This window comes from Clarias gariepinus, chromosome 5, assembly GCF_024256425.1.
Source record: "Clarias gariepinus isolate MV-2021 ecotype Netherlands chromosome 5, CGAR_prim_01v2, whole genome shotgun sequence".
NCBI classification, from domain to species: domain Eukaryota; kingdom Metazoa; phylum Chordata; class Actinopteri; order Siluriformes; family Clariidae; genus Clarias; species Clarias gariepinus.
Window position 1 is genome coordinate 37,904,918 of NC_071104.1, and position 16,124 is coordinate 37,921,041.

Sequence of the window (16,124 nt, forward strand, 5' to 3'; positions counted from 1 at the left end):
ATTTTTAGGTTAGAAAGGAAAATAGAAGAAGTCAACACCAGGGGCACCAACCCATCCTACCCTGCTCTTACCCAGGTGAGCTAAACGATCAATGCCACATGGTCTTAAAATGATCATAGGAATAGCTAAATGTAACACCCCTAAACACCATATAAGGGCAGGTGCTAGAATTGATTTACATGAGACACTGGAATGGTGTGTTTGGAGCAGGAGCGTAACAGAGTACACTTCGGGGTGTCAACTTATCAAATGTAGGACCTTTAAATTAACATTTCCTCTCATTCTCAAAACTTTAAAACATACATTAAATTAAAATAATTTCCTTATTAATAGACGTTGATTATATGAATCATCCATGTGAGAAAGTAAGCGTGGGTTAACATAACCTAATCCTATAAAAAAAATTCTTCGCATTTATCATTGCTGTGACGTCCATATTTATTGAGTAACTACACTGTTTTTGTTCTGATCATTACTAAAAATAAGACTACGATGATTAATGTTAAACTGAAAGTTTAATTAAGGTTTTCGGAGGTTAATTCAATGTGACGCCATAATAAAGCCTACATGGTGTGTTCCAACATTTACATCCACTAATCTGGGTTCAGTTGATTAACCTCTACTGGAAATACATTAATAATAAGAAGTATTAATAAGCTTCCTGACAATAAGGCTTAATTAATGCTTAAATGTCACCATGGATGTTAGACAAAAGAGCATTAATAAAAAAACACAACCATTTTGCTCCGATTGAGAAGATCATGTAGGTGGAGAGCGAATAGATGAGCGCGTCTCTCACCGACTCCACGGCGACGCTGGGAGCGATCATCTCGCCGATCTCCTTCAGCTTATCAGCAAACAGCTGTCTGTCCTCAGTGGCGATGATGGACTCTACAGGCGTGCCCAAAACCTTCACGCCGTACTGCTGCAGCACGCCGCTCTGGAACAGCTCCACTCCTGAACGCACACACACACATATTGGATGTTTTATTAAAGACGACTCAAGCCGAGTTATTGATTCGATATTGATGACATGCAGGTAAGAAGTGTGAAGGCAGTGGGCCAGTGCTGGCTCATACGGTTATGACTGTAGATTACTGGGTTACTGATCCAAAGGTCGGGGGCTCAAGCCCTAGATCAAGGCCCTTAACCCTATCTGATCCAGGGGGCGCTGTATCCGACCTGACCTTGCACTTTGACTCCAGATTCCTAACTGGTATATGGAAGAAAATAAAAATCACAGTGCTGTAAGCTACATGTGACAAATAATAGAATCTTAACTGGTGTCACAGAACGTTTAAAACATGGTGTCAGACCATAAGAAGTCATATTTAATACAAACAAAGGTTAGGACAGTACTGATCAAGGTTTCTTAAACCTAATTACAACATTTTTAAATGTATTTATTTATTATAAACAATATCTTGTGGCCAACACTTTTGTGGGAAACGCTGGTCTAGCCCACCAGGCAACCTGCGGTTGTGCTAAACCATGCAGTTCTTCGAAATGTCCACTGGGGGCAGGCTCCAAAAGCAAGTCAATCCCCACAGACACCCATGTTAAAATTACTAACTTTACAACAGAAATAAACATTTACAGAACAGTTCAACAAAAGTGTTTTTTGTCTTAATAGCTATCAATGACAACTGTATGAGTGAATTTTAATGTTACTCATTAATTTAAATTATATTAACCCATGAAGTTAGCAACATGGTCGATTTAAGCGGCAGCTGCATTGTAGGCCTTCAAACTGCTAGCTGGCTGCTATGCATCGCTTTAGCTAATCAGCTAACTAGAATCGTTGTTGTTTAATTTACCACAAGAAAGAGTAGAGGTTGACATAGGATGATGTGTAGAGAAGGGATGACGAAGTTCAATTCAATGTATTAGCATATAAGTTAACGTTAGCCACCATAGCATTTTAGCTGAGCTAAAACTAAACTCACTAGTAGGTAGCGTGATTCCAAACAACAGCCAGGCTCTGTCTGTTCCACTCATTTGCCCCTTTATGTATTAACCAAGCTTTAGCCTTTGTCAGCTTCTGCCAAGTTGCCGCCGACCCGGTATTAAGACTTGATTAAGACTTTCCAAAAAATATTTTAGTGTAATAAGGGCGTTAAAGTACTGTATAGTCCCGCTGTCCTTCAGGGCATTTACAGCTGATGAGGACAGTGGACTGGCGCAGCAACCTACAGCAGCTAAGGAGCAAAAAGAGGTGGTGTCCAAAAAAGCAGAAGAGGCACAAAACTATAAGCTATTGGCTATAGAGCTATGCCATCACGCTTCCTGTCCAATGTATGCACCATGGATACCAAAACAGATCTGGAAGATAAGGAACTGTTGTGCTTTTGTTTTTACTGAAACTTTGCTAAATGGCATCAACCGGACTCAGCTTTCGAACTTGAGGGCCTGCTTCTGTTCTGAGCTGACAGGAATCAGCTGTCAGCGATGTCCCTGGATGAAGGACTATATATGAATAAAGATTGATGCACGAACTGGTCCCTGATTAGTATCCACTGTTTCAAGACAGTAGAACACCCAACAGTAAAATACAGGCCACATTACTTGTTAACGGGGTTTACGGCTGTGTTTATTGTCGCTGTTTACGTTTTCCAGAATGCTAATGCTAATGATGCACGGAGGGAGCTTTATGACAGCATTAGCTCAATCCAAGCACCTGGAGGCACTCTACATGACGGCAGGAGACTTCAATCATGTAAACTGACAGACATTTTACCAAAGTTTCAACGGCACATCAACTGTGTCACCTGAGGGAAGAGTACGCTTGACAGAGTGTGTACCATCAGAAAAAGGAGATATAAAGCCATCCCTTGCCACCACCTTGTCTTCCCCGAACATATCTCCATCATGAGGGTCCTAACATACTGTGTGAGTTTAAGACTATCACTGTATGAACTATCAATTCTGTCCTGGGTTGAACTGATTGTCAGATGTTCAGCGAGGCGGCAACAAGGGAATAGTTGTGGTCCTCAATGAGCAGGCGTCCCAAGCTACATTTGTGCAGTAAGGATGTTATTTTCACCAGAACAACTGTCACACACCCAAACCCTGGCTGAATGCAGAGGTCTACACATAACTAAGAGTTTGCATTCTGGGGATGCCACAGAACTCAGGGCAGCAACAAGAAGTCTGGTGGCAGGATACCAAGTACTCCACAGATTCATTTCTTCACTGATTAACACAGAAGTGTTTGGAAAGGCATTAAGAGTGTCACAGGTTATAACGATGAGGCCCTATAGACCTGTCTGTACCTGATGCCCTTAAACATCCTTTAACACCATTTACGGAACACCTTCTCCACGTCCAGCCTCCCCGCTACACCAAAGGATAGTTCGATGAAGGGATCCACCCCTCCTTCTCCATTTAAAGATGCAGCAGACATTAAAGGCGCACCATGCTTTAAATACCTGAGGGGGTGTATTTTGCAAACAACCTCACATGGAGCTACAGCATGGCCTGTCTTGTTAAGAAGGTCCTCATTCCTTGTATGGCAGTGATGTTGAGAGCACCCTCACCTTCTGTAGTGAAGCAGCTTCTTGGCTGCAGCCAGGAAGGTCATGGAGATGGTGGTGAAGTCTGCTCGGCAGATCACCGGCAGAAATTTGTGCGCTTTTGAGGACGGCTGGATCAGTAGATACAAGTGCAAGGTCTCCTGCATCATGAGGTATGACTGCATCATGGTATGCTAACAGACTGTTTGCCCCATCCCGTCTGGCAGGAGGTTACCCAGCATACGGTCTAGTACCACCAAGATGAGAAACACCTTCTAACATGACGCCATAAGACTTATGAATAAAACACCACTGGACACTCTGTCTTAATACACTTTGCATTAGTTTCATGATCAAGCCATTCTGCCGTTACCTCCTTTTTACAGTTGCAACTCAGATTTATGGATTTGTTTGTATTTTTTAGATTATTGGGTGTTTTATAGATTACTGTCATCTCCTTCTTTAATTTTCCAGAACCTGTTTTACTTAATTTTGCTCCAGCATGACAGTTCAAAGGAAGACCTTCAAACCTAAGATTTTCGAGGATCTCACCACAGTTGAGTGCCGTTTGTCCACCCATGGAGAGCAGGATGCCATCGGGCCTCTCGTTTTTGATCACCTCCGTCACAAACTGGGGTGTGATGGGCAGGAAGTAGACCGTGTCTGCCTGTTTGGTCCCCACCTCGTTCGTCTGCACCGAGGCGATGTTCGGGTTCATCAGCACCGTTTTTAGGTTCTCCTCCTGCATACACAGCAACATGACGAATGTTTTTTTCTGCCCCAGTGTAACATTTGCTGCATTTCCTGATCCATTGTAATATTAATAAAAAGTCATATTAGCAACGCCCACAGCGCCCGGTCTCACACGAACACTGGGTTGTAATTCCAGGATTCATAAATCATATTAAAAGACCAAAAATAGATTATTTCAGGACAAAGCGACTACTCCGACATACTGACACTGATTTCCTTCACCATGCAGGAATATCCACCCAGTACTAATTCACTAATTATATACGTATCCGCAATTCGCCGAGAGCGCCGTCTGGCAGTTTGATTGCGTGGGTGGTTAACACTGATGTGGTTATAAATCACACATTAAGGAAATGTGGCTGTACTGTAAACAGAGATAAAAACAGAGCAATATCATTACTTAGAGAAGACCTACGAGTGTATAATTGGCATTTATTTACACATCTCATGAGCTGGAACAGTCATTTATACTAATTACGGATACCGCAATACACCATTGGTTCAGTCACTAATCAGCTGCTGTGTTGGGCTCCAGGGTGAAATCTTATAAAAATGTAAATAAAAAAACGACTCATTTGGTGAAAACCTGAGGAACGTATACCATATACCCCGGGCGTATACAGACGTATTAAAGACGTATTACAGACGTGGGCTAAAACATTACTCGTTCCACTTCTGAGTGAACTCCAGAGGGATTTGATTGCAATGAAAAAAGTGATTCAAATGAACAATCAAATGATGTCATTGTGCGTGTTTTGACTCTCAGTGGTCTGGCATGTAAGAACTGATTGGAGGAATGTAAGCACACTGCCACATGTTATTCACATTCTCCACTGTTGTTTGTCCATTCACTCTTACCTGATTCTCAGTCTATTCAAAGTGTGCCGTCTGACCACGCCCATCTCCACCTGACCACGCCCCTGACACCACAGGCTTCTTATTATTTTAATTTAATTGCCATAATTAAAACTTTAAGATGTTATATTGTACTTTTTCAACTCAATAATTTTTTTATATCAGCTTTAAGACTTTAAAGTAACAATGAATCTTTATCATCTTTACTCCTGCTTAGTGCACGGCTAAAACAACCAGAGGCTACATTTAAAGGCTGTGACTTGAATAAGAGCCGGGATTTGTAATCAGAATATTTGATTATTAAAACAGTCATTAGTTGGACCTGGTTATTTAAAGGATCCACTGCTGGTCTTCATGTTCTGGGGAAATGTTTGTGGTACATGTACTGTACAGGGGTACCTCGGTATATACGAACCGTGGCCCCACCTTGGGAATTTTTACCTTAAGAACTGAAATTTTGCAAGAAATTCGTCTCGGCACGCAAAACATTTTCAGCACATGAACGAACTTACCTGAACCAAACGCAGGCTAAGTTAGTTCAAAACTTTTTTTGATTACAAGCCAAACGAAGCATGTTTAGGAAATTTTTGTAAGTTCTTTTTTTCTATTTGCATTTTGTGCAAAATTTACTGCGAATGTTATCAAGGGCGGTATCAAGAAGAAAAGGGAGCCGCTTTCAGTGCCGAGAGGAATCATAAATTATGGTAAAGTGAGGTTTGATGTCTATTTATTTTATATTTAACTTCAATTGCATGTCTTTTCTGAATGTTTTTATTGTTTTTATGTGAAAACATATGATTATAGTGTTGGAAGTTGGTAATATTGGTAATATTTTTGGGTGGCTGGGACGGATTATCTGCATTTACATTATTTCCTATGGGGCAATGAGTTCCACCTTAAGAACTCGCCTCCGGGACGGATTAAATTTCTATGCAGAGGTACTGCTGTACTTTGAAAATATTTTTCCCCTATCATTGTGTGTTTGACCAGAATTTCGGTGTTAAAATGACAATTTAGTGATTTTCAACATAAAAATAAACCACACTAATGTAGGTGTAAAACAGTAGGTTGGAAACAGATGTAAAAGCATCCCGAAGAACTGTTAGTCTTACCTTCATGGCTTTCACAGCCTGCGAGCCCGAGTAGTCGAACTCACCCGCCTGGCCGATGGACAGACCACCTGAGCCGAGCACCAACACTTTAGACACCTGCAACAAAAAAAAAATAAACAAAGTCTAATTTGTCTTAGAAATCCAAAAACACATCAAAAACTTTGAACCTGTTTTGTATTCAAACTGTGCTGTATGGCTGTGATCTACATCCACCTCTCTCTCGCTCCTTCATACGTGTGGCTGCAGCGCTCTCACCTGGGCTCTCGGTGGAACTGCAGGCTTCTTCGGCATCACAGACACTATGCTGCAGTTTTTCCCCTTCTTTATCAGAGACAGGAATGCATCAAAGAGAAACTGTGCAGAAACAAAAGAAATCAAGGCGAATGATTAAAAAACACGAACGTCGACACGAACAATAAAACATCCCGAGTACGAAGTGTTCCTGTTATCTCCGAACAAGCACAGCGTAATTTAATTGTGTTCGACGTAGAGCATGAAATGAAAGGTTCGGGATGTAATTACAACAGATATTCATGCATGACGCTGGAAACAAAACAAATCAATCAATCAGCAGCTGCAGTACCTCTGTATCAGTGGGGCCGCCTTTGGCTTCCGGATGAAACTGCGCCGTGAAGATTGGCTTGGTGCTATGCATGATGCCCTAATGTGAGATGAAATCAAAGTAGAAGAAAAAGAAGATTTCAAGCTGGATGAAAAAAAAACATGACTACACTAAATATTTTTAGCTATACTAACAAAATAGTTCACAGACCATTAGACCATTACTAGTTCACTATGGTTTACAAATCATAGTAAATCTCTGGTAGCATCGAATATACATCTGTGTCTTTTTGTTTTTGTAGTGTATTTTATAAGGAAAGTGCTTGATTTTCAAGATGGGTGTCACAGTAATGCTGAACACTACCTCCCCCAACCAGCAGAGGTCCCCATCTCCTGAATACTACAGCTGATAACTTACTCACTCTTGGTTTAGGCAGGACACTGTGGTGATGGAAAGTTCAAATCATTTTAGTGACTCAGATGTTTGAGTCATTTAGTTCCTTCCGCTCACCTCTCATATCTTCTGGTCTGAATCGTCTGTTCCTTTACGCTATTAGCGTCTATGGGAGTCACGTTACGAAAGAACGAAGCAAAATTCGGACCAAAAGACTCGAAGGTAACTACTCATTCCTGTTCCCTGTACACAACCTACAGGGGTTTTGCGATGCTTTGTGATGTGTATTTATCTTGTCGGAACATTAACCTATAGATTCGATGTTACAGACATAACAAGCAAACGTGTCTGGATGTTACTTGCTAAAACATGAAGGAACTTCCAGTTAAGAAAAGGTTAGATGACGTTTCCTTTTGCTTCTTTCTGGTCTGAGGTTGGAAATAACGAGTTACAACCTCTGCGTAAATGCCACAGAATTACTATGTATCCAAATGAATTTAATCAAACTGTCTAATTTACATTCAAACACTCTAATCAATCAAACAGTAGAGTGACTAAAGTCAAATCGCTGTGATAAGTGATGCTGTTTCTTAATGAACTGTTAATAAACTTTTACATATGGTGTACGACTTATTTTGAACTGATACACATACACGAGGTTAGGCTTAGAACCGGCAAATTAATTTCGTTTTTATGTAATCCCTTCAGCCAAATACAAATCCCTAAAATACATAGAATTATTTACACCCTGAAATATCTAGTATTTTATCAGTATTATGGATCATGACGAGTCTGAATCAGCCCTCTACACACTACATGAATTAAACAGTGAATTTTAACATGAAACTAATCAGGATCATGGTCACCCCAGGCCCACCCTTGCCCTCTGGGACCAAGACCAGCCCATCCGGGCACATTCACAGAAATGCCAATATCACGCTCAAATCACAAAAAAACGTCAGTGCTGGACACCATATTAAGGAACCAGAACACCCATACCCCTTTTCCACTGCTCTGGTTCCCGTGCCGGTTCCGTGCCGGTTCCCAATTTTGGAACCAGCTTTTCCACAGCAAAAAATTGGTGATGGTGCCCTAAAATAAGCACCGAACCGGCCCCTAAACTCTGCTGGTCTAGTTGCGAGAACCCGTGACATCACGAGCGGTGGGCGGAGTTATAGGAAGCGTTAAAAAAAAAGGCGGAGACCCAAAGTCCGTTAATGTGGAGCGCGGACGAAACAAGAGCGTTTTTTCTGCATTTTTGACATCCGCCGAGATTCAGCAGAAATTGGCAAGTGCTTTAAGAAAAAAAAAAGTGTATAAGGAAATAAGAGAAGAACTAATAGTCGCAGGCTTCACACGAACAACCAACCAAATAGTGTATGAGCTAAAAAAACTAAAAAAAGACTTTCAGCAGTTATAACACGTCGAATAAACTGCTTTTGGATACTGAAATACATTTTCATACTAGTTTGGAGAATAACCAGTAAACTGACTTCGGCCATGGTCGTTTCTGTTTAGTGGGTATGGTCTAGTGTAAACACACCCCCAGAGGCCCTGCAGAGCCACGCCCTGAAGGGGCCAGAGCCACCCCAGTGGGACAAAGGAAACCCAAAATTTAGTCAGGTTCAATGTTATGGTTGATGGCTGTATGTATGAAGTGTTACCATCTCAAATCTAATTCAAAGACAGACCACATGGCTTTAAAAATCTCCAATAAAGTGTGGAGAACAGACCTCATTGGTTCCATCGTTGGCATTGATGAAGAGTGGACTCCAGTCTCTCGGCAGAGACTCGCTGTCTATCCCATAGCCGTGATTCTGGGCCGTGATGAAGGCTTGTCCCGTCATCATATTCAACACCGGCTGGTTCTGGCCTCTGAGGGACAGACAGGAGTGGTCAGGAGATCAAAACTCCTCACTGTGACATTTCTAAAGATGCAAAAACCTACACAAACCAACACGGTTATTACCCCACCCTCACCCCTCACTTACCTGTTCCCCATGGCCAGTTTGTACGACTGCGCACCTGCAGCCAAAGCCACCACCTGGTTCCCCATACAGATACCAAACACCGGCTCAGGACGATCGCTCTCCAGAACCTGACACGGAAACACCATCAGACGAGAACGCAGAAACATAACATGAGTTCTTGGGAAGGCTGTATCCAGGTCTAATCTTACACTGCAGTCAGGAAAATACTTACACAACTACATGTTTACTTCACAGCTCTGTCTGTTGTGTCATGACCAACACCTGAGGCTTGTCTAAGGCAGGTCGATATTACGTTATGTCTCATTTTGATACAGATGTCAAGAAAATACAATGTCCATATGTTTACATGTCGCTGAAGGGTAACGAGTTAAAAGGTTAAAGCTAAAAATAATCTGCTGATCTTTAATGTAATCAGTGATATTATTATTATTATAATTATTATTATTTGTCTGTCTGTCTCTCTGTACAGCAGAACTCTCTGTCACTTATACCACTTCAGCGCTGTTATTTCAGCCAAAGTGAAAATATGAACTAATCCCAGTAAAAATATTCAGATTTCTGAAAAAATATGGTGGTTTTTGCAATTTTTCTGTTATTTGTTTTTTTTGTTGCCTTGTGTTAATGTGAATTCAACCCAGAATACAGAAGTCCGAGTCTCTGAGATGCTGATGCTACATACTGTAATATGTACATACTGACCTTAACCATGACTGAAAACCAGATTCCGCACATCTTTTACATAAATCATGTAGCGGTTTGGAGCTGTTATATGATATTTATGATGATCCTGAGTGTATGAGGAGTGTATGAGTGTATGAGGAGTGTATGAGGAGTGTATGAGGAGTGTATGAGTGTTAGAGGAGTGTAGCATGCTGGATGAGGTACCTTGCGGATATTCTGGATCAGAGTTCCAGCCAGGGCGGGGTTTCCAGGGCCGTTAGAGATGAACAGGCCGTCGTATTCGAGGCTCATGAGGTCCTGATCCCACGGCACCAAGTGCACCTCCGCACCTTGCTAAACACACACACACACACACACACATACAGTATATACGTCAGATGTACATGTGTTCATCCAAAAGTGTATAAATGTTTGTACATCTAGATTGTCTCCCCTACATAGTGCACTAGCTTTCCATTTAACGCTATTTGGGATTTAAGTTATTGAAGAGATTCTAAAGTGGAAATCTAAAGTAAATCTGGTGAGTTTCCCTGGACTGTCCAACACCTACATGGTTTATTCTCCTCACCTTTTGGCGACAGAGTACCGCTAAGAGTTTAACACTATTTCACTTCTGTTAATTCCACTAACTGTCAGTCGCCAGCTCTGCTAGTCGCGGTTAGTACCAGGCGCGGTAGGATATGTGTGGGCGGAGCAAAATACCTGGTTTAAAAAAGAAACAAATCTGTTAATAATAATTGGAGTTTGTGGAACACTCGAGGCCATGATGTTGTGCAGAATATCGTCACGGCTGTGACGCGGTGGTAGGCATAAGGGTGTGTGATACTGCTTAATTGTATTATGACAAATCCGCCCAAAATAAATAAATGTGTTGATACTAGTACTGTAAAGGGGTGCTGTAAATACTGGGGGCATATTGTAGTTGGTTTTTTTGTCTTTTTATCAACGATATTTATGTACTTGGCATTAAATTTGCATTAATGAATTCAATTCGATTTTATTTGTATAACGTTTTAACAATTGTCATTGTCGCAATAAATCTGCTTTAAAGTTTTCCTGTTTTGCATTGTATTTATTTTAAACTTTCAGAGTACCAAAAAGCATTTTATTTGCCTAATTTCAGGCAAACTGCATAATTTTTTTAAAATTTTCAGGCATGCAAATAACTAGGTTTTTTAGGTTTGTACAGTAGATTAATATAAATTAATATAAATTAAAACACTTGATTTACACACTAATGACATAACATTTTTTTAAACATTAGTATAAAAAGAATTTTCATTGAAAAGGTTTACCTTTGAGGATTTTCCAGATTTTGTTTCAAAATGTAAATTAAGTTTCTTTGGTTTCGTGATTCACACAGACAACCTGCGTTATTGCTAACACCTATGTCACACACACACACACTCACACACTCACTCATCGTCTATACCGCTTTATCCTGTATTCAGGGTCGCTAGGGGCGGAGCCTATCCCAGGAGACTTAGGGCACAAGGCGGGGTACACCCTGGACAGGGTGCCAATCCATCGCAGCGCACACACACATATACACACACTCACACACTCATTCACACACTATAGGTATTTTTTACTTAATTTGTTTATACTGAAGAAAAGAAATGTTTCAAACTGATAGAGATTGTTGTCCGCTTGGCTTCTTTGAGTCACAATGATGCTAATTGTCGTGGTTCAATGTGATGTCTGTGTAATTGTGCAAAACGTTATGTGTCGATGTGGAAGTGAACAAAAAGTTGCACTTTATAATATATTAACCACAGCGCTTACACGATCACTAGTGCTTACAGCATCCCACATACTGTAGCGTCGTTAGGTATATAACATGCTTTATATAACATTTCACAGAACGTATCACAGACTGCGGGTGTGAAGGTACAACGTCCACTTTCTTGGCTTTAATATTATCCAAAAATTAAATAAAAATCCATTCCAAGCACTAAGTCCACTAACGGCAGCCGCATTTTTACGAAGCTGGTAGTTTTTGAAACAGTTTGCAGATTAAACGTTTTGTAATTGTGTGCAAATAATTGAAAGATGTCATGATGAGTAAAAGTAAATGTCTGCATTGCTCTACTGAAAGTATATTTTTCCTTTATGAAAACACAATTGTTTTTTTCCTATCTTTAAATACGCTCTCTGTCTTAAAATAACGGTGGCCAGGGAAAGTTTTGGCCCGATACACTCTAGCTAGTATTATTAAACTTACTACCGTCACTTTACCTCTTTATTAAATGTTGTGATCTTTAGTATTATTTAATAAAGATAAAATAAAGTTTGGGGTAAGAGGCGATTAAAAGCTGAAAATCAAAAGAATTTGAGTTGTTTGCATCTGGTATGAGTCTACAGTAAATAAGGCCTAGTGGATGCCCGTTACCATAGCAACCTATGTGTCACCTTGACGAGCAGCCTGATGATGTTGTGTTTGATTCCACAGTCAACAGCCACCACTTTAATACGATTGCCTTTCCCATACACCTGGACTTCCTGGTTTAAAAAAAAAAAAAAAAAAGAGAGATAAAGGGATATAGAAGTCAGTGTTACTGTAGTGCAGACGCTGTGAATCAGCTCAGGTCGCGTTACCTTCGTCGACACTTCTGCCACCAGATTTCGTGCGTTTGGGTCCGTAATTTCCACCGGCTGGCCCTCGAACTCTATCTTCCCCAAAACTGTGCCCTGATTGAAGAAACAATAGGTTATGACCTGCATAGTGTAATGTATTTTTCAAAGATTTCAAAGATTTGCTGCAAGGAATCTAGTTCTCTACACACACACACACACACACACAGTTCTACAGAAATGAGTAAACTTTCTACCTTGTCTCGGATGATTTTGGTCAGCATCCTGGTGTCCACGCCGTACAGAGCTGGAACCTGAGTAACAGACTCGAATCAGAACAACACAAGGACTCGAATTTGGAGAAACAGAAACATTAGCGGTGGTTTAGCAGGGTTAACTATTAGGATCAGCGTGAAGAACCTTCTCCTCCTGCAGCCACTGAGACAGAGACTTCACCGAGTTCCAGTGACTGTAGTCGTGACTGTAATCCTGCACCAGCAGCCCTGATACCTGCACACACACACACACACAGAGGCCCTCACATGTTCTTAATGTTCCTGTGTTACATAGGATGGAAATCAAAGGGAAACTCATCACAGGAGCAATCTTAAAAGCAACCCATCATGCAAAACCTACTTTTTAGTCATATGTAAACATTTGGATGAGTCTCCAATTTATTTATGCATTTTTTTTTATAAACGCCCCCTGCTGTTTGGATTTAAACAAACAAATCAGATTTTCTGCCTATTGTGGTCTCCTCCTTCAGTGCTTATTGCTCAACTCCACCAGGTTCTACTGTACCTCCAGTATCTCTGCTGTTCTCTGTGTGCCAAGAACTACAGGAAATAAGGAGTAGTGGCTAACTGCTAAGAGCTAACTCAGTGATCTTTAGCTCTTAAGCTCGTTTCATACGATGTGACAAGTAATCATTTCGAGAAAGCAGCTGAGATCACACAGTCTAAAACTGCCTGAACATGGCAAGAACACGCTGCCTTGTTTTTTTTGGCGTTAATTATTTATTTTGAAAAAGAAAACAAGTGACGCTGGTAATGGAACACTATGCCGCTATATCCTGTATTAAGGGCCCCTTAATACAGGATATAGCGGCATAGTGTTCCATTACCAGCGTCACTTGTTTTCTGGGGGGGACTTAGGGGGGGGCCTGGAGCCTATCACAGAAGACTTAGGGCAGGTGTCCGGGTACACCCTGGACAGTGCTAACTATTACACCATAATGCCATTTATGAATAGAATTCGTTAAATTACAATTACAATATCACATTATCCAGCTCCCTATAAAGAAGGTGAGTCTGTTACCTGCACAAACCCAAACCCTCTGATTGACGAGTTGAACAGGACAATAATTATCTGTAATTGCAGGTTATCAAAAAATTTTTCTGGATTTTATTAGGATCATTAAAAAATATATAACAAGTAAGCATTTTAAAAAATCAGCTACGATCACAATGTTACAGTGGCCCTGAAGTGCAAAAAACTGAAAACAAAATAACAAAACCCAAAACAAAATAACAAATTCAAAACCAAATTAACAAAACGGAAAAAAAAAAAAAAAAAAAAAAAAAAAAAACAAAACATCCCCCCTCCAAAAAAAATAGTTTGGGTTTTGTTATTTGGTTTTTAATTTGTTTTCCGTTTTGTTAATTTTTATTGCACTTCTCAGCCAGTCAGATATTAGTTATTTTGTTTTCCGTTTTGTTAATTTGGTTTTGAATTTGGCCCCTTGAATTTACTTCTATTAGGGATGGACCGAAATTTCGGCCGCCGAAAATTTTCAGCCGAAATAGCATTATCGGTTTTGGCCGAAACGTAAGAAAGCGCCGAAAATAAAAGCCGAAAGTGTCGCCACACCTCTCCCATCCTCCCGTCTCGTTCGCGCTGTCATTACGCATCAAACACGGAGTATGTCGGCGGTTTGGAAGCACTTCAAAGTTTCAGATGAGGACAGCAAAGTTGCAATATGCAACATTTTTTAATACAAACAAAAAGAAAATATTTTAAACATGTTTTTTAATGAAGCCATTTTCGGTTTCGGTATCGGTTTTCGGCCAAGTGCATCCAAAAATTTCGGTTTCGTTTTCGGCCCAGAATTTTCATTTCGGTGCATCCCCAACTTCTATAGTATAAAATTCAGATTAATTCATAATTTACAATCTTAAGTAAAAGTAAACGAGTTAGCATCATGTGACCCTACACTAGGTAAAGCCGTTCCATAGAGGTTCGGTCACCTGAATGCGATCCGACTCCGTGTTCTTCCTCAGCCCTATTTCATCGAGCTCCTGGGTATTTGGGACGCCGTAGTTGCCCACAATAGGGTAGGTAAGGGTAAGAATCTGCCCTCTGTAGCTGGGGTCGGTAAGGGCCTCGGGATATCTAAATGCCAGAGGAAGATTGAAATATCATTAGGGTATAGTGATCATCACAGAGATCATAATAATGTAGTAAATCAATATTGTACAATACATATTAATATTATATAGTAGGTATGGAGTAACAAGGAGGCGGAGCTAGTCAGCTCGATTTCAGCCAATCAGAGGCTAGACGAGGGTCAGTGCCAGCCAATCAGAATCTGTAGGAGAGCTACAGTAATGATCAAAAGTATTAAGACAAAAGTAAATTTCAAATTCTGTTTTTATGACACAAAATTTTATATATAAAAATAATATTTTATAATAATAATAATAATAGCCTAATAATAATAATAATAATAATAATTTTTTACAACAGTCAATAGTTGAATAATCACACATCTGCAGTACTTGAGCTTCCTGAGTGTCACGTATAGAGATTTGCCTCAGAATATTAAAATATATAATATATTATAATAAAATAATACTTATTATACACACTGTATATGCATAAGTTTTTTACATGCATAATATTTTACATACACTCAAAATACAGGAGTTTAGATGCCTTAGATGTTTGCTCACCCCACCAGCCCTGTGTTGAACACCAGCTCTCCGGATGCTGACTGTCCATGGCCGAAGGAGTAGCCCTTCATCGTGGTGCCATCTTCAAGAACCAGGTGAGCGCTCTGAGCCTGCGGGCACACAGTAAACAGCATTAACATACCATCCAGCTGCAGGACTAAAGACCTATCGACGTATCTGTTTCTTAGATATTTGGGTTAATTCCCCATAAAGTTTTTTTTTTTTTTTTTTTTTTAAAAAGCTTCCCAACAATGTTCGACTGATTATACTTATAGTAATCAGCGTACTGTAGGTAAGTTTCCAATGACTGAAACTTTAAAGGACTTTTGGAAAAGAGCGTTTGCCATGTAAATGCAGGAATATCCAGAAATTGTAGGACAAACAGATGTGCTGGGGATTTCATGCCCATGCATGCAGAGGTGATGCAATATTACATCACCCTGTGTAGTTTAGTTTCAGATATCAGAATCATATCAGGAAGTGTTTTGGGGTTTTATAAAATATAAAACAAACAGCAATAAACAGCAAAATAAAGTGCATGGCTTGATGAAAACATTCTGTGGTAGGGATATAATCTGTTACCTTGACGCTGAGGGAACGACACGCTGGTCTCCAAACACACTTTGCAACCGTCAGCATTCTGCTCATGTTTCTGTGATTCCACTTTAATTGTCCAGTCCTTGATTACGCGCTTAATTACTAATCAACGCAAGTTTTCTCACACACTGTACGAACTCTCT

General features: G+C 40.3%; 1 protein-coding gene across 1 annotated transcript in view; it reads right to left on the minus strand.

The window, feature by feature from the left end:
- cps1 (carbamoyl-phosphate synthase 1, mitochondrial) overlaps nucleotides 1-16,124 on the minus strand; it is a 70,136-nt gene extending 54,012 nt beyond the window's left edge. Inside the window, exons 1-15 of the mRNA XM_053497132.1 lie at nucleotides 15,967-16,124; nucleotides 15,385-15,494; nucleotides 14,680-14,824; nucleotides 12,854-12,943; nucleotides 12,691-12,747; nucleotides 12,458-12,550; nucleotides 12,272-12,361; nucleotides 10,064-10,192; nucleotides 9,179-9,285; nucleotides 8,921-9,062; nucleotides 6,816-6,893; nucleotides 6,488-6,586; nucleotides 6,233-6,328; nucleotides 4,065-4,254; nucleotides 800-957 (exon numbers count right to left, since the gene is read on the minus strand). Of these exons, the coding sequence (XP_053353107.1) occupies nucleotides 800-957; nucleotides 4,065-4,254; nucleotides 6,233-6,328; nucleotides 6,488-6,586; nucleotides 6,816-6,893; nucleotides 8,921-9,062; nucleotides 9,179-9,285; nucleotides 10,064-10,192; nucleotides 12,272-12,361; nucleotides 12,458-12,550; nucleotides 12,691-12,747; nucleotides 12,854-12,943; nucleotides 14,680-14,824; nucleotides 15,385-15,494; nucleotides 15,967-16,032 (1,650 nt within the window). The 5' untranslated portion in view covers nucleotides 16,033-16,124. The remainder of the gene's footprint in view (nucleotides 1-799; nucleotides 958-4,064; nucleotides 4,255-6,232; nucleotides 6,329-6,487; nucleotides 6,587-6,815; nucleotides 6,894-8,920; nucleotides 9,063-9,178; nucleotides 9,286-10,063; nucleotides 10,193-12,271; nucleotides 12,362-12,457; nucleotides 12,551-12,690; nucleotides 12,748-12,853; nucleotides 12,944-14,679; nucleotides 14,825-15,384; nucleotides 15,495-15,966) is intronic.